We start from the raw sequence: 24,352 nt of genomic DNA on the forward strand, positions 1-24,352 counted from the left end.
TTAACTTAGATTTTTGGTATCCAGCATATCAAATATTAATTTGTAGACAAACTGGATATTGAATTGCATCAACATTTGAAGGTCTTCTGCTTGGATTGGACTAAATCAAGTCAAATACAATTTGATTTGATTTAGTCCTATTCTTTCATTTCGATTTTTGGTTGAGATGAAGACATGAATTATTAACTTGAAAATTACAATTGAAATCAACCAAAGCTTGAAACGCTAGGCCTATATGTATTGTCTATTTTTAGTTAAACCCTGGGTTGAATTGAAATAATTGCTGTTGGTAACTTTGCAAATGCAGTGCATTCGGAAAGTATTCAGACCCCTTCACTTTTTCCACATTTTGTTATGTTACATTAAATAGCTTTTTTCATCATCAACCTACACACAATACTCTATAATGAGAAGGCAAAATCAGGTTTTTAGAAATGTTTGCAAATGTATATAAAATACAAAACTGAAATATCACATTTACATACAGTACCAATGAAAAGTTTACACCTACGCATTCAAGGGTTTTTCTTTATTTTTACTATTTTCTACATTGTAAAATAATAGTGAAGACATCAATACTATGAAATAAGGTTTGCGCTTAGTCGGACTGTCATTTGTTTTTCAACAGGACAATGACCCAACACACCTCCAGGCGGTTTTGGATCAGTTGGACCGTAGAGTGAAGGAAAAGCAGCCAAAAAGTGCTCAGCATATGTGGGAACTCCTTCGAGACTGTTGGAAAAGCATTCCAGGTGAAGCTGGTTGAGAGAATGCCAAGAGTGTGCAAAGCTGTCATCAAGGCATAGGGTGGATACTTTGAAAAATCTTAAATATTATCTAACACTTTTTTGGTTACTACATCATTCTATGTGTTATTTCATAGTTTTGATGTCTTCACTATTATTCTACAATGTAGAAAATAGTACAAATAAAGAAAAACCCTCGATCCTGACTCGTCTCCCTGTCACTGAAAAACATCCCCATAGCATGATGCTGCCACCACCATGCTTCACTGTAGGGATTGTGCCAGGTTTCCTCCAGACGTGACTTTTGGCTTTCAGGCCAAAGAGTCCATTCTTGGTTTAATCAGACCAGCAAATCATGTTTTTCATGGTCTGAGAGTCCTTTAGGTGCTCTTTGGCAAACTCCAAGCAGACTGTCATGTGCCTTTTACTGAGGAGTGGCTTCCGTCTGGCCACTCTACCATAAAGGCCTGATGGGTGGAGTGCTGCAGAGATGGTTGTCCTTCTGGATGGTTTTCCCATCACCACAAAGGAACTCTGGAGCTCTGCCAGAGTGACCAAAGCGTGGAGAGCGTGGAGATGAAGTAACTCTCCGTCAAGACCGCTTTACTGGTCGCCCTTACGTCTGCAAAGTGGATGAGTGAGCTGCACACTGTCAGTTCACCATTCGTGCCTCCAGTTTGCCCAGGGTTTTTCCAAGGTTTTCTTTTTGCCTAACCCCGACTTTATCCCTAAGTTCAGCAACAAATACAATTTTCTCACCTTGGAGATTGTGGCTTTCCACCCACCACCCTACACTTCTACAGAAGAAAAGCATCTCCACTGTTTGTGTCCATTTCTCCCAGTGTGAAAATATTCCCAGTTCAATAATTGCATGCGCATCTCTTTATGTGGATGGCTGAGCTCGTGTGGATGTTTCTCTCACACCCTCCCTCGACCTCAAAAAACTGTTCTGTGGACAGCCGCATTTGCTTCACACATCTGCCAGTCAGTTCTGGCCAGGATTATTAACTCTGACCAATCAGAAGCTTGTTGAGGCGTGAGGTCAGCATATAAATACCCGGACTCACGCGTCAAAGTGCTGAGGGTTGATGTGAGGAGCGATATTTTGCAATTGCAAAGACTTGGGCCCTAGGTTTTCGTAAATGACAATGACAGTGCATATATTTGTTGGTTTGTTAGTTAATTAGCTAGCTATACAAACAAGTTAAAACTGCACACCTTTGAGAAGAAGCCATCTCGACCAGTTTACAGCTAATTATGCTAGTTAGCTAGCTAAATCAAGGGCGAGAGGGTGTGAGAAACATCTGCACGAGCTCAGCCATCCACACAGATGAGCATGCAATTATTGACTGGGATCATTTTCACCCTGCAAATTTTTTACAACATGACGTCACAAACCACAACACAATCAGAACGATTGGGAATTATTTCACGCTGGGCACTTCCCTGCAAGGGGAGAACGCTCTCTCGTCAATGGTTATCACATTGTATTGTGGCCTATAATAGCAGCCTCCGGAGGGCCTGAGGGCTCACTCCACCACAGCAGATATGCGATGCGGCTGTTGGGCGTCCCCTGATACTTTTATTTACATTTATGAGGTTCTACCGGCTAGACGTCACTGCGCTTTCTTTTGAGCATACTGTCCTCATTGTCGGGTTCTCTGAGGGTTGATGCGATGAGAACAGTGGCGGTCGGTGCCATTTAATTTTGTGTTTATTTTAATTTAACCTTTATTTAACTAGGCAAGTCAGTTAAGAACAAATTCTTATTTACAATGACAGCCTATCAAAAGGCAAAAGGCCTCCTGCTGGGACAGGGGCCTGGGATTAAAAATAAATAAATAAATGCAATATAAATATAGGACAAAACACACATCACAACAAGAGAGACAACACAACACTACATAAAGAGAGACCTAAGACAACAACATAGCAAGGCATCAACACATGACAACACAGCATGGTCGCAACGCAACATAACAACAACATGGTAGCAACACAACATGGTACAAACATTATTGGGCCCAGTCAACAGCACAAAGGTCAAGAAGGTAGAGACAACCATACATCACACAAAGCAGCCACAACTGTCAGTAGAGTGTCCATGATTGAGTCTTTGAATGAGAGATTGAGATAAAACTGTCCAGTTTGAGTGTTTGTTGCAAGTTTGAGTTGCTAGCTGCAGCGAAATGAAAAGAGGAGCCACCCGAAAAGAGGAGCGACCCAGGGATGTGTGTGCTTTGGGGAACTTTTACCAGAATGTGACTGGCAGAACGGGTGTTGTATGTGGAGGATGAGGGCTGCAGTATCTCAGATAGGGGGGAGTGAGGCCTAAGAGGGCTTTATAAATAAGCATCAACCAGTGGGTCTTGCGACTGGTATACAGAGATGACCAGTTTACAGAGGAGTATAGAGTGCAGTGATGTGTCCTATAAGGATCATTGGTGGCAAATCTGATGGTAGGATGGTAAAGAACATCTAGCTGCTCGAGAGCACCCTTACCTACCGATCTATAAATTATGTCTCCGTAATCTAGCATGGGTAGGATGGTCATCTGAATCAGGGTTAGTTTGGCAGCTGGGTTGGAAGAGGAGCGATTACGATAGAGGAAACGAAGTCTAGATTTAACTTTAGCTTGCAGCTTTGATATATGCTGAGAGGAGGACAGTGCACCGTCTAGCCATACTCCCAAGTACTTGTATGAGATGACTACCTCAAGCTCTAAACCCTCAGAGGTAGTAATCACACCTGTGGGAAGAGGGGCATTCTTCATACCAAACCACATGACCTTTTGTTTTGGAGGTGTTCAGAACAAGGTTAAGGGTAGAGAAAGCTTGTTGGACACTAAGAAAGCTTTCTTGTAGAGCCTATAACACAAAATAAGGGGAGGGGCCAGCTGAATATAAGACTGTATCATCTGCATATAAATGGATGAGAGAGCTTCTTACTGCCTGAGCTATGTTGTTGATGCAAATCGAGAAGAGCATGGGGCCTAGGATTGATCCTTGTGATACTCCCTTGGTGACAGGCAGTGGGCTGAGACAGCAGATTTTCTGACTTTATACACTGCACTCTTTGAGATAGGTAGTTAGCAAACCAGGCCAAAGACCCCTCAGAGACACCAATACTCCTTAGTCGGCCCACAATAATGGAATGGTCTACCGTATCAAAAGCTTTGGCCAAGTTAATAAAAATAGCATCACAATATTGCTTAGAATCAAGGGCAATGGTGACATCATTGAGGACCTTTAAGGTTTCAGTGACACATCCATAACCTGAGCGGAAACCAGATTGCATACCCGAGAGAATAATATAGAAAGCCAGTCAGTTGATTATTGACAAGTTTTTCCAACACTTGATAAACAGGGCAAAATAGAAATAGGCCTATAATAGACAATGCCCCTGTGCACAAAGCGAGGTCAATACAGAAATGGTTTGTCGAGATCGGTGTGGAAGAACTTGACTGGCCTGCACAAAGCCCTGACCTCAACCCCATCAAACACCTTCGGGATGAATTGGAACGCCGACTGTTAGCCAGGCCTCATCGCCCAACATCACTAATGCTCTTGTGGCTGAATGGAAGCAAGTCCCCACAGCATTGTTCCAACATCTACTGGAAAGTCGCTACTGGAGGCAGTTATAGCAGCAAAGGGGAGACCAACTATTAATGCCCATGATTTTGGAATGAGATGTTCGATGAGCAGGTGTCCACATACACTACATGGCCAAAAGTATCTCACTCATTATATCAGAGAAGGAGCTTAACCTTGAGTTCTCATGGCAACCGTTATGTAATGGCTGAGACAGAACAGACACCAATATCAATCCTTCATTGATAGACACGTTTTATAGCGGTTTGTCAGCACATCAAAGGAAGCTGTGTTTTGGTGTCTCCAGTGTGTATCTACCTGACTGTGTGATTCTCCTAAAGCACCCACGGGATATGTCTATACACGTTTGTTTGTATCATATGCGAACTTGGCATGGCCTGGTGGGTAGACATCAGGGCTATATGAAACATTAGATATAGCTATAAAAAAAATGTTTGTCTCCATAACATCCCATTGTGCTTTCACAGTGAAGCTGAACCTACAGAGATCAGTGATATCTGGGGCCTGTTCATTCCCAGTGGTGAGATTGCACTCTCCTTCTGACTCATGTCTATGTGCCCCATCAGATAAGAGTAGGAATCATGGGAGGCTATCTATTCCGTGCCTTCAGAAAGTATTCATATCCCTGCCTGGATGAAATTGATATTTTTCTCTCACCCATCTACACGCAAAACCCCGTAATGACAGTCATTTTTTGTTGTTGAAATGTCTGCACATTTCTTGAAAATTAAATACAGAAATATCTCATTTACATAAGTATTCACAACTCGGAGTCAATACATTTTAGAATCAACTTTGGCAGCGATTGCAGCTGGATTGTGCAATATTTTCACATTATACTTTTTTAAATTCTTCAAGCTCTGTCAAGGTGATTGTTGATCATTGCTAGACAGCCATTTTCAAGTCTTGCCATAGATTTTCAAGCAGATTTAATTAAAAACTTTAACTAGGCCACTCAGGAACATTAAATGTCGTTTTTGTAAGCAACTTCAGTGTATATTTGGCCTTGTGTTTTAGGTTATTGTCCTCCTGAAAGGTGTCTTTGTCTCCCCAGTCTCTGTTGGAAAGCAGACTGAACCAGGTTTTCCTCTAGGATTTTTCCTCTACTTAGCTGTACTACGTTTTTTTTTTATCCCCAAAAACTCCCTAGTCCTTGCCGATGATAAGCAGACCCATAACATGATGCAGCCACCACCATGCTTGAAAATATGGATTGTGTTACTCAGTAATGGGTTGTATTGGATTTGCTCCAAACATAACACTTTGTATTCAAGACAAAAAGTTCATTTCTCAGCCAAATTGTTTGCAGTTTGACTTTAGTGCCTTATTGCCAGCAGGACGTATGTTTTGGCTTATTCTGTACAGGCTTCCTTCTTTTCACACTGTCATTTAGGTTAGTATTGTGGAGTAGCTACAATGTTATTGATCCAATCTCAGTTCTCTCCTAACACAGCCATTAAACTATGTAACATTTAAAGTCACCATTGGCCTCATGGTGAAATCCCTGAGCAGTTTCCTTCCTCTCCGGCAACTGAGTTAGGAAGGACGCCTGTATCTTTGTAGTGACTGGGTGTATTGATACACCATAAAAATAATAACTTCACCATGCTCAATGGGATATTCAGTGTCTGCTTTTTTTACCCATATACCAATAGGTGCCCTTCTTTGCAAAGCATTGGAAAATTTCCCTGGTCTTTGTGGTTGAATCTATGTTTGAAATTCACTGCTCGGCTGAGGGATCTTACAGATAATTATATGTGTGGGGTACAGAGATGATAGTCATTTAAAATTAATGTCAAACACTATTATGAGGAAAAAGTCAATGGTATGTGAATGCGTTCTGAGGGCACAGTCATGTGAAATCACTTGTTCAGGCTTGCCATTCCCTTATTTTATATTGGGCACATTAAGGCAATGTAAACTTCCCTCTCCTTCCTACACACACACACACACACTTTCTCAAGCAGAGTGCGAAGAAGGGCGGGGTGCTGCATGAAGTCTGTACCCTCCCCTTTTACTCCCTCCTCCCCCTTATTCCCCTGATACAAAAATGAACCTGCTCGCGAGGCTGGTGGTTTAAAGCAGAGCTGCACAGCATACAGAACACACTCACACACATTAGAGCAAGTCTCATGACATTACATTAGAGGTGTGTGGATGCACTCCACACAAACACATAAACACACACTCATATAAACATGCACATGTGTGGACAGGACTGCTCCACTACTGGACCTCTCACTCAGCAGTACCCTCCAAAAGGTTTGTTTGACATGTCTACCTCCTCAAATGATAACTTGATTTTGCAGGGTATCATTTTGCATCTCCTCTCTTTTTGAACAGAGCCACGGAGCCTATAAATAACAGCTCTTGTCCTCTATGGAGTTTAATTGGGCTTAAATGGCTTGGCTGCTTAGGAATCTATCTTCCAGCACATTCCTTTAAAACCCTTCTAACTGTGCTGGGAAACGGTTATAGAACACCTAAAACTCCCCCTTTTTAGACCTCTCTGTGGACTAAACAACAGAGAAAGAGGGAGACCTATCTATCCCTTCCTTCACCACCTCCTTTCAGCAGTCCAGGCAGGAGAAACCGTGGGAGAGACGGAGAAGAGGAGGAAAGAACAGTAGAGCTGGCGCCACCGTCCATTAAACCTACCCACCACTTCATTTCCTGTAATCTGGGGGTTCCTGTTGCTAGTGGGGACATGGACACTTCTACACTTGTGTTGGCTGCCGGGGACAAAGTGTGTGACAAGACGGTGTGCGAGGCACTGGGCCGCTTTGAAGCCACACTGGCGGCGGCGGTGCGCAAGGTGCATGTGGACGTGAGCGCCTACAAGCGGGGTGTGGAGCGGCGAGTGGACGAGGTGTGCCGGGCACAGGGACCCCTGTACGAGGCTCTTCAGCAGCTGACGCAGGAGAACCTGCAGCTCCGGAGCCAGCTGGAGGTGCTGGCCTGCCTGATGGAGGGTCTGACGGGAAGAGTGGTGGACAGAAGCGCCCTCGAGGAGACGGCCGGTAGGGGATGGATCCCCATGACTTCGTCCCAGCGGACGGGGAACATAAGCCAGGGGAGCCCCTCCACCACGATCCCCTCTGGACTGTCGGAGTCTGGTTCTTCTGGTCTTGGTTCTGATGCCTCTAGTTCTACATCAGCCTCTCTCTCCAGCAGGGAGCCAATGGGGGATATCAGCATGTCTAATGTGAGTATTACCTTTTTACTGGAGAAGATGTTGTCCTATTTTAGTATAATTTGGTAGAATGCAAGGGAATGTCATCTGGGAGATCTGAAAGCCTCTCGCTCGTGTGTGTGTGAGAAAGAGAGCTTGAGACAATGCTAAGTTGTAAATCTATTGTCTCTCAGTGGGGAAAGTGTTGCCCCTGGTCATTCACTCTAAAGCTCTCATCTTAGTGCGGTACTAATGAAATATAGCTGTGAGCAGCAATATATTCGGTTTACAGGATACAGAAAGGACACAAGATCAGTTGGATAACAAAGCAAGCACTCTATCATGTAGGAACTATCTTCCTGTATGTGCAATCAGTGAAAGCATTACCATGCTGATATGAATCTTAATTGGTACAATCCACATTAGCGTTCCAAAATACTTCAATACACTGACTGTGCAAGTGGCAGGACTTCCGGTTTCTCATTTTGCAGAATAAAATATCCACTTTTCACTACGTTCAGACCACATAATAGGGCAACAATATGTGATTATACAGATATACTAATCGCAATATTTCACATTGTTAATCTGCATAATTTGTATCTCATCTAACATTCATTTGCGTGAGACAAAGTCCACTTGATTGCTAGTTATTGCTCTAGTATCCTATGGTGCCACTGGTGCCAATGACCTCTCTAGTGCCACCAACTGGTCTGTTGCAGTCATCTAAGGTTGCAGTGACTTTATATTCACACAGCTTCTAAGGACATATACAAAAGGTTTACATGCCACATGTCATTGCCCCATGTCCATCGGTTCAGTTCTAGTAGCCAGTTGTTGCTAATGGTGGAATCAGCTACAGGGCTTGGCGTGCATTTCTTTAGCCACTTGTCCTTCGAACAAGTAGGACAGGATGTTGTTTTTAGCACACTTTTCAAAAATAAAAAAATAAGTCTAGCACAATGGGCCATTAAAGGTGACTGAAAATTGTGTTGTATGATGCAGGGAAATCACCTTACCATTTGTTTAGCATGAGGAACGACACCTACAGTACATACACAGCTTCGACTCTCTTAATCAAACGGGGCGGCGGATTTGACGGTTTAAGTGAGAATGCTTATAGCACGCCACCTATGGGCCAATCCGTGCTTTTAGTTTACAAAAAGAGTTAACCAATCTATGCTTGAGTTATTTGACCATGTCAAGGGAAAAATTATCTAAGAATAACAATAGGTTTTACAGCATTTCTGCAGCTTCACGGTGAACCCCTAATTGCGTGTAACTACATTAGGCAGTAATGGGACAAGGCCAAGCTACCCATCCTCTACCTGAATGATATAATATAAACATGTCACTTTTTGCATTTGGAGACACTCAAAAAAATAAACTAATTCAAATAGTCTATGTATACACACATATTCATGAATATACACACACACACACACACACACACACACACACACACACACACACACACACACACACACACACACACACACACACACACACACACACACACACACACACACACACACACACACACCAGACCTGGGTTCAAATTTTTTTTAGGGTAAGTAAGTATTTAGACTTATTTTTTTTGACAAGTAGTTGAATATATTTGGAGGTACACTTTGAAAGTATAATCAAATACACTGACTCAAATACAATCCTATAAATCGGTTTGGTATTCAAAATAATGTATTTGGAAATAAGTATTTGAAAATACTTTAAAATCCTTCTGATAGAAGTAGTTGATTCAGGCCACATTATTTGAAAATACTCAAATACACAGAAAATAAGTATTTAAATAACACACACACACACACACATTTTGGCAGACACCCAAACTCTACACATTCAATGTAGCATGTCTGCTGGTGGTTTTTCCAGTAGGGCCTTGAGTGTGACATCCAGAGGACCTCTCACTGTCTGTCTTTTGGAACCTCCCATTGAAAGAAGATAGCATTCAACAGTGTATGAGTCTCACAGTTTTATTATTCATTCAGTCTGTGTGGGTATCTATTTTTCTTTCATGGCTACTTTTAAGTGTACTTTTCGTACCCTCCACCTTAAACTAACTGGACACGCGTACGTACACTACTTCTCATCTCTCATTGAATCCAAAGATGTATTTCTGTCTGTGTGTTTGTACCCTCATCCATTCCCCTCTCTCCGCTCCTCCTGTCCCCCCAAGAGGGCACATGTATTTTTGGTAGGGCAGGCCTGATTGATGGCCCTGGTCCTGGACGTTTGGATTGGGGCTGGTTTGGGTGTGTCTCTTTCAGTATATATTTTAGTAGCACCACAGATTCCCAGCTAACGTAACTTCCCATAACTTACGTCATGTTGCAACTCTGGATGTATAGAAACAGAGAGAGAGGGGGGGACCAGAGAGACAGGCTGGAAGAAGAGACGGACATAGTAGCAACCCAACTCCACCTTTCCCAGCACCCTCATCGCTCTCCATATATTTCCCATAATGCCCGTATAGTGAGGTTGATGAGTGTTTACGTCAGCCTTGTTACGGGTTAACGAAGTTGTACACAGGTAACCTCACCACAGTCAACTGTGTAGTTTCTGTCATGGTTGGATGGAGGTGAAGGTCAATGCTAAGAATCTGAGAGAGGGATCGATAAATGGATGAGAAAATTAGGTCTGAGATTGCCACTACAAGGTTTGCTGAAATGTCAGCATGTACACAGTGGTGTAAAAAGTACTCAAATGTCATACTTGAGTAAAAGTAAAGATACCTTAATAGAAAATGACTCAAGTAAAAGTGAAAGTTACTACTTGAGTAAAAGTCTAAAAGTATTTGGTTTTAAATATACTAAGTAAATGGAATTGCTAAAATTGACTTAAGTATCAAAAGTAAAAGTATAAACCATTTCAAATTCCTTATATTAAGCAAACCAGATGGCTCAATTTTATTTTATTTATTTGTTGGCGGTGTTGGAGTCTGCAGGGGCACACTCCAACACTCAGACATAATTTACAAATTAAGCATTTGTGTTTAGTGAGTCCGCCAGATCAGAGGCAGTAGGGATGACCAGGGATGTTATCTTGATAAGTGTGTGAAATTGAGATTTTCCTGTCAAAATGTAACAAGTACATTTGGGTATCAGGAAAAATGTATGGAGTAAAAAGCACATTATTTTCTTTCGGAATGTAGTAATGTAAAAGTTGGCAAAAACATAAATAGTAAAGTACAGATACCCCAAAAAACTACTTAAGTAGTACTTTAAAGTATTTTTTACTTAAGTACTTTACACCACTGCATGTACAGTGCATTCGGAAAGTATTCAGACCGCTTAATTTTTTCCACATTTTGTTACGTTACAGCCATATTGTAAAATGTATTAAATACATTGTTTTCCTCGTCAATCTACACACAATACCTCATAATGACAAAGCAAAAACAGGTTTTTAGAAATTTTTGCAAATGAATTAACAATAAAAACAGATACCTTATTTACATAACCCTTTGCTATGAGATTCGAAATTGAGCTCAGGTGCATCCTGTTGTCATTGATCATCCTTGAGATGTTTCACAACTTGATTGGAGTCCACCTGTGGCAAATTCAATTGATTGGACATGATTTGGAATGGCATACACCTGTCTATATAAGGTCCTACAGTTGACAGTGCATGTCAGAGAAAAACCAAGCCATGAGGTCGAAGGAATTGTCCGTAGAGCGCCGAGACAGGATTATGCCGCGGCACAGATCTCGGGAAGGGTACCAAAGCATTTCTGCAAAATTGGAGGTCCCCAAGACCAGTGGCCTCCATCATACTTAAATGGCAGAAGTTTGGAACCACCAAGACACTTCCTAGAGCTGGTCGCTCGGCCAAACTGAGCAATCGAGGGAAAGGGGCCTTGGTTAGGTAGATGACCAAAAACCCAATGGTCAACGCTGGCAGAGCTCCAGAGTTCCTCTGTGGAGATAGGAGAACCTTCCAGAAGGACAACCAGCTCTGCAATACTCCACCAATCAGGCCTCTATAGTAGAGTGGCCAGACGGAAGCAACTCCTCAGTAAAAGGTGCATGACAGCCCGCTTGGAGTTTGCCAAAAGGTACCTAAAGGACTCTCAGACCATGCGAAACAAGATTCTCTGGTCTGATGAAACCAAGATTGAACTATTTTGCCTGAATGCTAAGCTTCACGACTGGAGGAAACCTGGCACCATCCCTACGGTGAAACATGGTGGTGGCAGCATCATGTTGTGGGGATGTTTTTCAGCGGCAGGGACTGGCAGACTAGTCAGGATCGAGGGAAAGATGAACGGAGCAAAGTACAAAGAGATCCTTGATGAAAACCTGATCCGGAGCACTCAGGACATCGGACTGGGATGAAGGTTCACCTTCCAACCGGACAACGACCCTACGCACACAGCCAAGACAACGCATGAGTAACTTTGGGACAAGTTTCTGAATGAGTAGCCCAGCCAGAGCCAGGACTTGAACCCGATCAAACATCTCTGGAGAGACCTGTAAATAGCTGTGCAGCGACGCTCCCCATCCACCCTGACAGAGCTTGAGATGATCTGCAGAGAAGAATGGGAGAAACTCCCCAAATACAGGTATACCAAGCTTGTAGCGTCATACCCAAGAAGACTTGCAGCTGTAATCGCTGCCAAAGGTGCTTCAACAAAGTACTGAGTAAAGGCTGAATACTTACGTAAATGTCATATTTCGTATTTTTTATGTCGTATTTTTGTTGTTGCTTTGTCATTATGGAGTATTGTGTATAGATTAATGAAGAGAAACCATTTTTTATCAATTTAATTTTAGAATAAGACTAATGTAACAAAATGTGGAAAATGTCAAGCGGTCTGAATTTTTTCCAAATGAACTGTATCTGGTAGTATGAAGATAAGAGGTTCTTTTAGGTTGTGGCTGGTCAGGTCTGGATTGTTTGTATTTCATATCAACTGCTCTTGGGGTATGAGAAGGGTTGGTTATTAGAACGATTATAGGATTAATGGTTGGTAGTGTTATGATAGGAAAATGGTAGGTAATAATCTGACATGTATTGTTATATCTTATTTGACTCCCACCCCTATCGTTATCACTCACTGAGCAGACACACTTGAGTTTGTTATTTGGATCTACAATCAAATAAAGAGTTAGGCTTACAAGGGGTACACACACTAACACACAGCAAGTACCATGTGGAGGCCCTAAAGGAGCTATTTTGGGTCTCCATAACTCTTCACTTCAGCACGAGGGAGTGCTTCATCCAACCAATCCCAGTCCTGAATTGAGCGTCCTGACAAGACGGAAAGTAGAATTCCGACTCCCCGCCAATATCCCCCTGAGCCAGATCGCCAGCTGTTCCCCACTGAAAACACACACCCTGCCAACATTCCACAGCACTGTTATCACCTGGCTGATCCCTCCTCATCCCCGACTACTCAATGAGCCAGTCTGATAGAAATGCGCTCCTACGTGTGTGTGTGTGCGCGCATCTTGAAACCCTAACCCTGAATTTCCTTGTGACTCTAAATAACATGTTAGAATGTGGGTGTATGACTGTGTTTGACTATGGTTGTGTGTTGCGTGTTTCTGAGAGAGGGAGAGAGAGAGAGACTATAAGTTAAAGAGGTTCGGAGAGAGGGTATGGGATAAAGAGGTTAAGAAGCAGACGTGGAGACAGATCGAGAGCGACAGTTATACAGTAGGTATGCGAGTTGCACACACAGATCATTGCTACTGCTAACCCCTAGCCTCTGCTGTCCCTCTGCTATGAGTTGATGACTTGACTGGGCTCTCATCGTGGCTCTATCGCTGGCAGACGCAGCCAGTTAGGAAAGGCATGGGGGGATAGCAGGAGAGACTGCTAGTCCAGCAGGCTCTGAAGTACGGCGTTCTGGCACTGAATGATAGCATTGGAACGGTTTGGCTTTCCCAATACTAACTCCTGATCTCAAAAGGCCCCGTTTGGGGCTATGCTAGGATCTGAGAGGAGTGGGGAACTGATTATAAATCCAAAATAGCTTCAGGACTTAAGACTGGTCTCTCCACACATGTCAGTTAGACCCACGCGTTGAGCCCCAGTGCCACTAAAGACCAGATGGGGACTTATGGAGACCCAAAGACCAGTAAGAATAATACAATTTCCAGACCAAATGTCCAATTTTGTTAATGTCAAGGGGAGTCAAAATGGCTCTGTTTTTTGTCTTTGGGACACCTAAAATACCTAAAGCTGCTCATTCGTTTGTTTCCACAAGTTGGACCCCGTTTTCAATTTGCTAATCTGGCCGTTTAAGGCTATGCTAGATTCTAAGGCTATGCTCCTGGTGACATTTTGAGCCTGTAGCAGATTCCAGTTGGTTTTGGCCTTTGATAAGTTGCTGGTTCCCTCTGGGATGTGGTGTTTGGGCTGGCTGCACTAAGCTCAGAGACCGGCCAAAGGCCGTCTGCCACGAGGGTAGTGCTGCACTTGAAAACACACACAGTCTTACTATGGTGGATCTATGGCTAACACCAATGGTCCCTGCATATGGGTTTGGTACTGCAGCCGTAATAATGGCCATGTCATAAAGACATTATGGTCGTTGTTGCTCTGCTGTTATTAAATTCAAACAAGTTTGAAAGAGAGCATTTTGTCACATCCATCCAGTGGTTGTGATCGACATCATCCACTTTCCTCACGGAGGAGGGTAGAGAGATAGAGGATGAGTAGAGTGCAGGAGATCTCAAACTTCAGATACAGCTAGACAGAGCGAGCCAGAGAGAACCAGAGTCACTAAGGCAAGCACAGACATGTACTTAGATACAGACACTGAGGCAGTCAGCTGAGCTGAGAACCTTTATCAGGATCTCTTCTAAGAGTGAACAAGTGATAAGACAGACGCCTGCACTGATCCTAAACACATATCAAGGAAAACTCCGATAAAGATTGGAATGGTTTTAGATGGAGGATTCCTGGGACCATCAGATTCTTCTTTCTGGATGGATGTAACTCAGGGGCGGATAGGGACCATAAACCGGCCCCGGCAATTCTGGCCCATTTTTTTGTGGCATGGCCCATTTTGGGCTGGTGTCTGTGAAATGGTACAGGGCCATGAGCCGTGCACGCATCATTTCTAACAGCTCTCTGTCCTTGTACTCTTCGATTTAAGTGCTGGATTTGACACTATTGACCATGATGTCCTTCTGGACAGACTGGAGTGGTGGGTTGACCTCTCTGGTCCAGTTCTAAATTGGTTTAGGACCTATTTAACCTTTCAAGAGTTTGTCAACCTTGGTGAACATAACTCAAAGAAAATACATATCACATATGGTGTTCCACAATGTTCGATTTTAATTCACTGGCAATTAAAAATAAAACACCAGGTAAAAAACGTAGGTGTTATTTTAGATTCTGAACTCAATTTCGAATCCCACATTACTAATGTTGCCAAAATAGCTTTTCACCACCTGAGGATGTTGCCAAGATGCGTCCGTTTCTCTCTCAGGCTGATACAGAGAGACTCATCCATGCTTTTATTACAAGCTGTCTTGACTACGGTAATGCTCTCCTGTCTGGTCTACCCGAGAAATCCATTGGTCAAATGCAATACATACAGAATGCTGCAGCACGGGTACTGACCAAGATCAGACAGAGAGCACACATTACACCAGTTGTAAGGTCTCTGCACTGGCTGCCTGTGAGTTTTATAATTCATTTTAAGATTCTTCTTTTGGTTTTTAAAATCAATCCACGATTGTGCACCCCAATGCATGTCACACATGCTTTTAAGTTATGTACCAAGTTAGTCCTTCAGGTCCTCTGGCACTGGCCTTTTAACTATCTCAAAGCCTAGGACCAAGAGGCATGGAGAGGCAGCCTTTAGTTACTATACCCCCAGGCTCTGGAATAGCCTGCCAGAGGACCTGAGGGGCCTAATCTGTGGACATTTTTAAAATAAATCTTAAAAAAACACCTTTTTAGCTTAGCTTTTCGTTAGGGTGCTTTTTAGTCAATCAGTTTTTATTCTTTCGTTTTTTTTCCTCTTATGTTTGTTGTGTAATAAATATATATATATTTTTTCATAGTTTTTTCCCCTGTGAAGCCCATTGCGTTGCATACCATGTCTGAAATGTGCTGTATAAATAAAGCTTGATTTGATTATTGTTTCTGATTCGACTTACATTTATTGTACAGGTTTGTTTTATGGTATGCTATTTTAGATTGCCTCTAGTGAAGTAATGGGCACCTTAGTGTGTTCTCTTTCTCTTATATAGGGACATAAGGTTGTTGACAAAATGGAAGAGAAAAATGTTACTGCTGTGTTGGAGAATGGACATGACAAAGAACTGAAGTCTGCTGGTCATTCATTAGCAGATGTCACCTCACCCAAAGCAAGATCGGATTATTTGTATAAATCTGGTGAGTAAAATACATGTAACATACTTGTTTCCTTACCTTGTAAGCAGGCTGTGGACAATTTCGTAATTCATCTTTTTACACAATTTTCTTCCTTCTTTGACTCTCACCTTTCCTCTTACTGTATGTACACTCCTAACAAATCAGAGGGCTCGTCATTCGGCAATCCTCATCTTCCCTGCACTCCCATGACCAAAACGGACTCCCCCACTAGCCCCAAACCGCCAGCACAATCTCCTGCTTTGGCCCAAAAGTGTCCTGCTTCAACACCAAAGTCTCCTACCTATCCAATAGCAGACGTCACCACTCCCAAAACAGCACTTGATGTTCTGTTTAGTCCCGGTGAGTAGAACATGGACCGGACTCAGCTCTCTATTCTTTAAGGGATAGTTCACCCAAATTACATATTTGTTTCCTTAACTTGTATGCAGCTCTTCTGGGTAATTTTGTGTTCATTTTTGAATGAACTGTCTCTTTGAGATGTGCTCTGAAGAATCTAAAGTTAAATTAAGGAACATATCCATGGCTGACTTTGTTGACTTGTCTTGGTTGTTTCAGCACCAGCATTAAAGAGAGAGAGACCCCTTGTTAGAGCCGATTTGGACATATTTGTATAAAAGACTGAACATACTGAGCTCCATGTACATTTGTGTAAATATATTAAATATTAATGTATATGATGAAATATTAGGTACGTACCTTTATGATTTATTTACCTGATTGAGATATATTCATTTGTTATTAGTGTAACTCAGTTTTTGGCCCCCCCTCTTGCCCATTCATTGTACTGTGTTAATTGTGTTAGTATAAAGGCAGGAAGTTGGGCCTTCGGGGGGAGGAGTCCTTGCTAGATGCGGGAGCGGTATAGTTTTTTGACCATACAGACATACATACAGAAATACAGACAGACAGACAGGTCATATTATATTATGTATTTGCATTTCAAGTAATCTCTGCTTTAAGTTGATTGGAGAATACCTTTTTGTTAGATAAGAAGAATAATTTTTTTTTGTTGCACCATATCCCTGGATCTCATTGAATGTTTGGCCGTTTGGAAACGTTGAGTGTGGACTGTATGCGTCCGAAACAACCCCGCTTCAGGCTTGGGCAGTGGCTATGGTAAAGAGGAAAGGAAGCCACTACACCCCTGTGCAAATACATACATTTACCCCTCCAGGCCTATTACAAGGATCAGATACATAATCATTTTGCTTGCAGTAGGCCTAGATTGTGTAACATTTTATATATTGTATGTGTCTGTCAGCCACACTCGTTGACACCTGTCCGGTTTCAAATAGCACAGATAAAGCATTTGAAAGAAAATGAATACTGTTTGAACCCAGGTCTGGTTGACACTGTCCATCTGACCTGATGTCACCCTCTAGTTCAAACCAAATTTTGCATTCTAGCTAAACCCTACCAGCTAACCTTTTCTCCTCTTCTGTCTATTCTCACCAAAGCAGAGAGTTTGCCTGGACAACATCAGGAAGTGAGGTCACCAGTCAGCAGTCATGCAGCTCAGCAAGAGCACCCCACCCCTGTATCTCTGGCCCCGCCCTATGCCTCTGTCAGTGCCATGAGCAAAACTAGCCCCGAGGTACCAACTGCACCAGCCCCAACTCAGTCCCCTGCCACCCCATCTTGGGCCCCTGACGCCCCAACTCAGTCTCCTGCAGCCCCAACCAGGTCTTCCGCAGCCCCAAGTCAGTCTTCTGCCGCCCAATCTCAGTCTCCTGCAGTCCCTCCATCTCCTGCCCCTGCACCCAAAACACCTAGACAATCAGTATTTGAGGAGACCAATCCCAAAGCATCAGGAGAATTTCCTTTCAAACGTAGTGAACGTGGTGAGTACCACAGGGACACAAGGACTCCTCTCTCACTGCTACAGTATCTTTCATCTTTCCCGTTTCTGACATTGTTCTTCCCCATTTCTTTGTCTGACCTCCAGTTCTATGTCAGTTTCTTAACCTTCCTTCTTTTACAGTAGTACATGCAGTTAAGGCAGCGAGCCCGAGTCTTACCCGTAGCATGAGCTTCACAGCAACCACAGGTAAAAGTAGGAACTGGTCTGTAGGCATAGCATAGTAGTCTTCTGGTCTTCATTGTGTGTTGTGCCATCTGCCTTTGCCTCTCCTAGTCTTTTCTTTGTTGTCAGGTTAGCATTGTCCTCTCTCTCTCTCCCCCACCCCCCTCCGTCTGTCGGTTTCTCGCTCTCAGAAAAACTCCTACCACCCAGAAAAGTGCCTTCCCCTGGCACAGACAGGTCAGTCTTTAACATACTCGAAACATACTATTACATACTATAAAAGCGCAATTATGTCAATTGTTACACAATCTATAGGAGCCTGGACAAGTTTGGCGGTCTGGAAAGTTTTGGCGGTCCGAACAATTTTGGCATTCTGGACAGGCTTGGTGGTCTGGACAAGTTTGGGGGTGGTGGGGAGCGGAAGCTGCAGAGGTCACAAACGCTGCCTCGCAACCTCGGGATGCAAGGCAAACGGTCTCTGTTTGAGAGTTTGGCCTACGAGTGTGACAGGTACGGTAGGCACAGTCAGTCACCCTGACTTCACCCATTGTCTCTCTTGCACACCGTAGCTAACTATTACTTCCTATTGGATAATTGTTAAAGCAAAGTTATATGTTCCCCAACCCTTTACTATATGTATATTATCACTGTCATTAACCATGTTTGCATCCACAGTTTTTATGTGAGTCAAGTCATACCATATTAAAAAAAAAATCATGATGATGGAAACAGGAGGTTTCGGTACAATTTTATAAATGCCAACAGGTAATTTGTTTGTTCGACATGGTGGGATCATTTTGTGTCGGCAAAATTAATTATGTGAGAAATGGAGGTGGGAACTCCTTTATGCGCAAATATTGATACAATAACCATCATATCAAAGTAAACTTGTATCACGTGATGATATGGTGTGTGGTCCTCCCACTATGACTTGGGAAATGATGCAGTTTATTAGGCTACAGGTTAAATTTAGTTATGATGAACTTCACAGGGTGGTGAAAGTGCACGATGATGAGCTTGATGCTCCTTTCCAATAAATATTGAGGGTCTTATTCTGGTGACATGTTGTCGATGCTTGACTGCCATTTGACAATGAAAAATATTCTTGCTCTTATCCATAATAATCTCTTCATGTAGACTAGTCTACCCGCACTGTATCTGCGAGCTGTTGGCTAGAGTGCACGCGCCAAGACTAGAGTGGGCACATTCGCTATTTAACGCAACAGTTTTTTTTACATAACTATTTGTAGAGTAAAAAAATGTGATGGAAACACATTGAAATTTAGATTTTTATTTGGTAAATGAAAACTAAAGCGAAAAAGTACATTTTGTGTGCACTACGTCATCCACAACAAATCTGTTTGGTGGAAACACACCACAGATGGGAAAATGTGCATATTTTCTTCATGCAGATTTTAGAATATTCGCAGGACAATTCTATATGCGGATTTTAGAATATTTGCATGAAAATCTGTCACTAGTTGGATGGAAACCTAGTTATTGTGTGATATGTCAGACTGTTGGGTCCTGTTAATATGCCCCTTAGCAAACAACGCAAACTAAGCGACTTACAGCACAATGAGTGCATACATGAACCCATGACCTTGATGTTGCTGGTACTATGTTCTCACCAACTGAGCTACACAGCCACAAACAACTGAACACCTCTATGTTCCACTCTGCAGGTCCAAGGCTGCAGGCTCCAAGCACAAACTGCAGCGCTCTCAGAGTTTCAACAGCGCTAGCAACATCAAGGCAATGCTCCTGGAGTGGTGCCACTCCAAAACCATTGGCTACCAGGTGAGTCCGGCCTTAGTCCCTCGTGACGGACTGTTCACAATGTGATATAAATGTTAGTTAGCAAACGTGAGATTTGGTTCTGGTTTCCCGCGATTAGTCCATCCCAGTCCTTGCCAGGACTTTAGACACCATAGGAGGCTCCATATTCTGAGACCATTCACTTTTGTTCGTAACTGGACCATGTGTTAATCATGCATTTATGTTAGTAGAGGATTTACCATCAAATTTGGCCCTTAGTTAGTCAATGTATAGGAATATGCAAGTTTTTAACTGTTTTTCCATGGAAGTAACACTGCATTTGGCTCATACCATTCTCTCCTCCACCAGAACATAGACATCCACAACTTCTCGTCCAGCTGGTGTGATGGGATGGCATTCGCTGCCCTGGTCCACTCCTTTTTCCCCCTGGTGTTTGACTACAACACACTGAACCCTGCCAATCGCAAACACAACTTTGAAGTGGCCTTCACCACAGCAGAGTAAGTGTGTGTGTGTGTGCGCGTGTGATCCTGATACTACTCTGTGGATTACGGTATCATAATATAGATCTATTGGAAACCTTATTTTTAAATATTGGTTCATATTTTTTTTCTCGCCTTCTGTCTCTCTCAGGGAGCAAGCCGACTGTGTGCGTCTCATAGAGGTGGAGGATATGATGGTGATGGGTAGCAGACCAGACCCTATGTGTATTTTCACCTACGTCCAGTCCCTCTACAACCACCTCAAGAAGTTTGAATGACACTCCCATGCAGAGACGAGCACCCCTATCATCACCAGTTACATTGACTCATGTCGTCAGCAAACCAAACCACTACTCACTACTTTGTTCAAATCTTGATAACTGTATATGACGATTGTGCCTGTAGAATTCTATTTGAATTCTTCTGGTCCTGTAATAATGTGCTGTGCATATGGTTTGGGGGATTTATTTTGCCTCATTTAGAAAATAGAGGTATTGAATTGGAGAAAATATTGGTAGTTATTTTATATTGGTATAATACGGATGCATATCATAAACTAAACTAGTGTTTATTAAGCATGAAGCTAGCAAAACACCTGAAAGGCATACTTTAGTAGACAATGCAAATGAAAGGTGTAAATTTAAAGAAAGGTGGCAGGATCGGCGATGTAACATAGGTACCAGAGTGGCCAGATCTGAGTTGGTGACTACGACTATTGTGTTGTGTAGAAATGAATTACATTGATCTTTCCTATGTCCATATAAGAAGAGGTTCAAATATACACTCAACAAAAATATAAAAACGCATGCCTCCCGAGTGGCGCAGTGGTCTAAGGCACTGCATGGTAGTGCTAGCTGTGCCACTAGAGATTCTGGTTCGAGTCCAGGCTCTGTCGCAGCATTTCTGCAGTCAGCATGCCAATTGCACGCTCCCTCAACTTGAGACATCTGTGGCATTGAGTTGTCTGGCAAAACTGTACATTTTAGTGGCATTTTATTGTCCACAGCACAAGGTGCACCTGTGTAATGGGAGACCTATGGGGCGGTGCACAATTGGCCCAGCGTCGGCCGGCAGGGATGTTCTTGTCCCATCGCGCACTAGCGACTCCTGTGGCATGCCAGGCGCAACGCACGCTGACACGGTCACCAGGTGTATGGTGTTTCCTCCAACACATTGGTGCGGCTGGCTTCTGGGTTAAGCCAGCGTTGTGTCAAGAAGCAGTGCGGCTTGACTGGGTTGTGTTTCGGAGGACGCACGGCTCTCGACCTTCGCCTCTCCCGAGTCCGTACGGGAGTTGCAGCGATGGGACAAGATTAACTACCAATTGGATACCACGAAATTGGGGAGAAAAAGGGGTAAAAATAAATAATTATCATACAAAAAATATAAAACGCAACAATTTCAAAGATTTTATTGAAACTACATTTCATATAAATCAGACATTTGAAATAAATTCATTAGGCCCTAATCTATGGATTTCACATGACTGGAAATACAGATATGCATCGTTTGATACCTTAAAAAAAGGGAGGGTGTTCATCAGAAAACCAGTGCTGTGACCACCATTTGTCTCATGCAGCACAACATATCTCCTTCGCATAGAGTTGATCAGGCTGTTGATTGTGGCCTGTGCAATGTTGTCCCACTCTTCAATGGCTGTGCAAAGTTGCATGATATTGGCGGGAACTGGAACACGCTGTCATACACGTCGATCCAGAGCATCCCACACATGCTTAGTGGGTGACATGTCTGGTGAGTATGCAGGTCATGAAAGAACTGGGACATTTTCAGCTTCAAGGAATTGTGTACAGATCCTTGCGACATGGGGCCGTGCATTATCATGCTGAAACATGAGATGATGGCAGCGGGTGAATGGCACGACAATGGGCTTTAGGATCTTGTCATGTTATCTCTGTGCATTCAGATTGCCATTCATAAAATGCAATTGTGTTCGTTGTCCGTAGCTTATTCCTGCCCATATCATAACCCCTCCACCAAGGCACTCTTTTCACAACATTGATATCAGCAAACCGCTCGCCCACGCAACGCTTTACGCGCTGTCTGCCATCTTCCCCGTACAGTGGAAACTGCGATTCATCCGTGAAGAACACATCTCCCACGTGACAATGGCCATCGAAGGTGAGCATTTTCCCACTGAAGACTGTTACGATGTCGAACTGCAGTCAGGTCAAGACCCTGGTGAGGAAACGAGCACCCAGATAAGCTTCCCTAGACGGTTTCGAAAAGTTTGTGCAGAAATTCTAAAGTTGTGCAAACCCACAGTTTCATCAGCTGTCCGGGTGGATGGTCAGAGACGATCTCGCAGGTGAAGAAGCCGTAGGTGGAGGTCCTGAGCTGGCGTGTTTACACATGGTCTGCGGTTGTGAGGCTGGTTGAATGTACTGACAAATTCTGTAAAATGGCGTTGGACGCGGCTTATGGTAGAAAAACAAACATTCAATTCTCTGACAACAGCTCTGGTGGACATTTCTGCAGTCAGCATGCCAATTGCACGCTCCCTCAACTTGAGACATCTGTGGCATTGAGTTGTCTGGCAAAACTGTACATTTTAGTGGCATTTTATTGTCCACAGCACAAGGTGCACCTGTGTAATGATCGTGGTGGGAGGTTTTAGGGCGGTGCTAACATTAGATACACAAGTAAACTGTGGCTGTCACGGCTTTTGAGAGTCATGATAGCTCACAGTGATGTTGCAAAAAATGTACTATTGATTGAATTAACTATTGATGAACTGACAAGTAATTAACTTTACACTCACCATTGATAATGTCTTTATAAATAAATATATACCGTTAAATATATGAGTTACACAAAGTAGGGAACTTTATTTTGAGAGGGGGATGGGGTGATTCTGTTCAAAGTGAGGGATGAAGGAACATAATGTTACTTGATATAATGTTAATGAACAAAGCATGAGAATGTTTAGTGTTAATATTATAACTTCCAATAGCACAAGATAAATAATTGTATAAAACTACTTAATTTTACTGTATAAAGCAACAATATTATTATAAAAAATTAATTGAACAACTCACCTCTGTCCTCTCAGTCCATCATATACGCTGAGTGTACAAAAAGTTATGAACACTTGCTCTTTCCATGACATATACAATAACGTCATGTTGAATTACATGGAAATGATATCTACTTTTTTTGAATCCATTGCCTTGGAATTATCTTAATAAATGATGTTGCATGAACACAAAAAAAAGTAATTTGATTTGATTTTCACGGGAAATGTCTGGAAAGGGAAAAGCCCAACAAGAGCCCAAGAAATGGCGTCGCTACACCCCTGAACAGCTACAGGCTGCTAACGAGGAGGTGAAAGCTGGGAGGAGCCTGAGAGAGGTGGCTCATGCCTCCTGTACCTGTTTACAGGGAAGCCAATGGTCCAAAAACAACATATTTTCTTGAATAGCATTGGTCCATTACCATGTCAATCAACGCTTGAATAGAAGTGTAGCTAACACCCCGGATTTTGATGCTAACACAGTCGCTACAGTCCCATTAGTTTTCATTGCAGCCCCGTTTGAATGCGCTGTTACGCAAAATGTGTACGTAATACCGTTAGATAGCAGTAGCTAGCTAGGTTGGCTAATTTTGTTACATTAACTGGTTAGCAAACGTAGGTTGTTTTCTGACTGCAGTTGAGTAATCTCACTGCATGGCAAGGTCAAATTCCCAATTACTGTTATGTCACTGTAGCCATTGTATCATACCAACTTTATATTTAGTCAGCTAGCTAGTTAATTAATTACATAACAGCTAACTTAGCTATCTAACTGTTAGCACAATAATGGACAAGGAGCCTAAGAGACAATTTATGCTTGATCTGAAAATGTGGTCGGAGGCACCGTATAGATAGTGTTACGCAATTGTGGAGGCACGCAGAGGCAAACAAAAAATTATGCATTCTAATTTTATCAATTGTTTCAAATTGTTACAAACTCAGTTTTGCATGAACATTTAATAATTATTGGTCTTAAATTACTGTCATTATGCATTCAGTACTGCCTCAGTTGGATATTAAGTGCACATTTGCATAATATTGCGTCTTATTTTCATACGTTTGACTTTTATTTGAATCAACTCTATTTTACCACAGCCCTGAAAATTGCATTACCACCCTATCTTTGGACAAAACA

At 42.6% G+C, this 24,352-nt stretch overlaps 1 protein-coding gene across 4 annotated transcripts; it reads left to right on the forward strand.

Moving 5' to 3' along the window:
• The first annotated feature begins 6,430 nt into the window (after positions 1-6,430).
• Positions 6,431-23,434, forward strand: LOC139530303 (smoothelin-like protein 2). 4 transcript variants are annotated; one of them, XM_071326587.1, is made up of 11 exons: positions 6,431-6,619; positions 6,701-7,562; positions 15,758-15,902; positions 16,047-16,241; positions 17,360-17,743; positions 17,884-17,949; positions 18,117-18,162; positions 18,241-18,435; positions 19,611-19,725; positions 20,053-20,204; positions 20,338-23,434. In XM_071326587.1, the coding sequence occupies exons 2-11, from the start codon at positions 7,065-7,067 to the stop codon at positions 20,462-20,464; spliced, it is 1,923 nt and encodes a 640-aa protein (XP_071182688.1). In that variant the 5' UTR covers positions 6,431-6,619; positions 6,701-7,064; the 3' UTR covers positions 20,465-23,434. The 4 variants fall into 4 exon arrangements, with proteins under 4 accessions (XP_071182688.1, XP_071182679.1, XP_071182705.1 ...); XM_071326578.1 differs by having other exon boundaries at positions 6,455-7,562; XM_071326604.1 differs by having other exon boundaries at positions 6,455-7,562; positions 18,307-18,435.
• Positions 23,435-24,352: the final 918 nt, after the last annotated feature.

Source organism: Salvelinus alpinus, chromosome 1, assembly GCF_045679555.1.
Source record: "Salvelinus alpinus chromosome 1, SLU_Salpinus.1, whole genome shotgun sequence".
Classification (NCBI taxonomy): domain Eukaryota; kingdom Metazoa; phylum Chordata; class Actinopteri; order Salmoniformes; family Salmonidae; genus Salvelinus; species Salvelinus alpinus.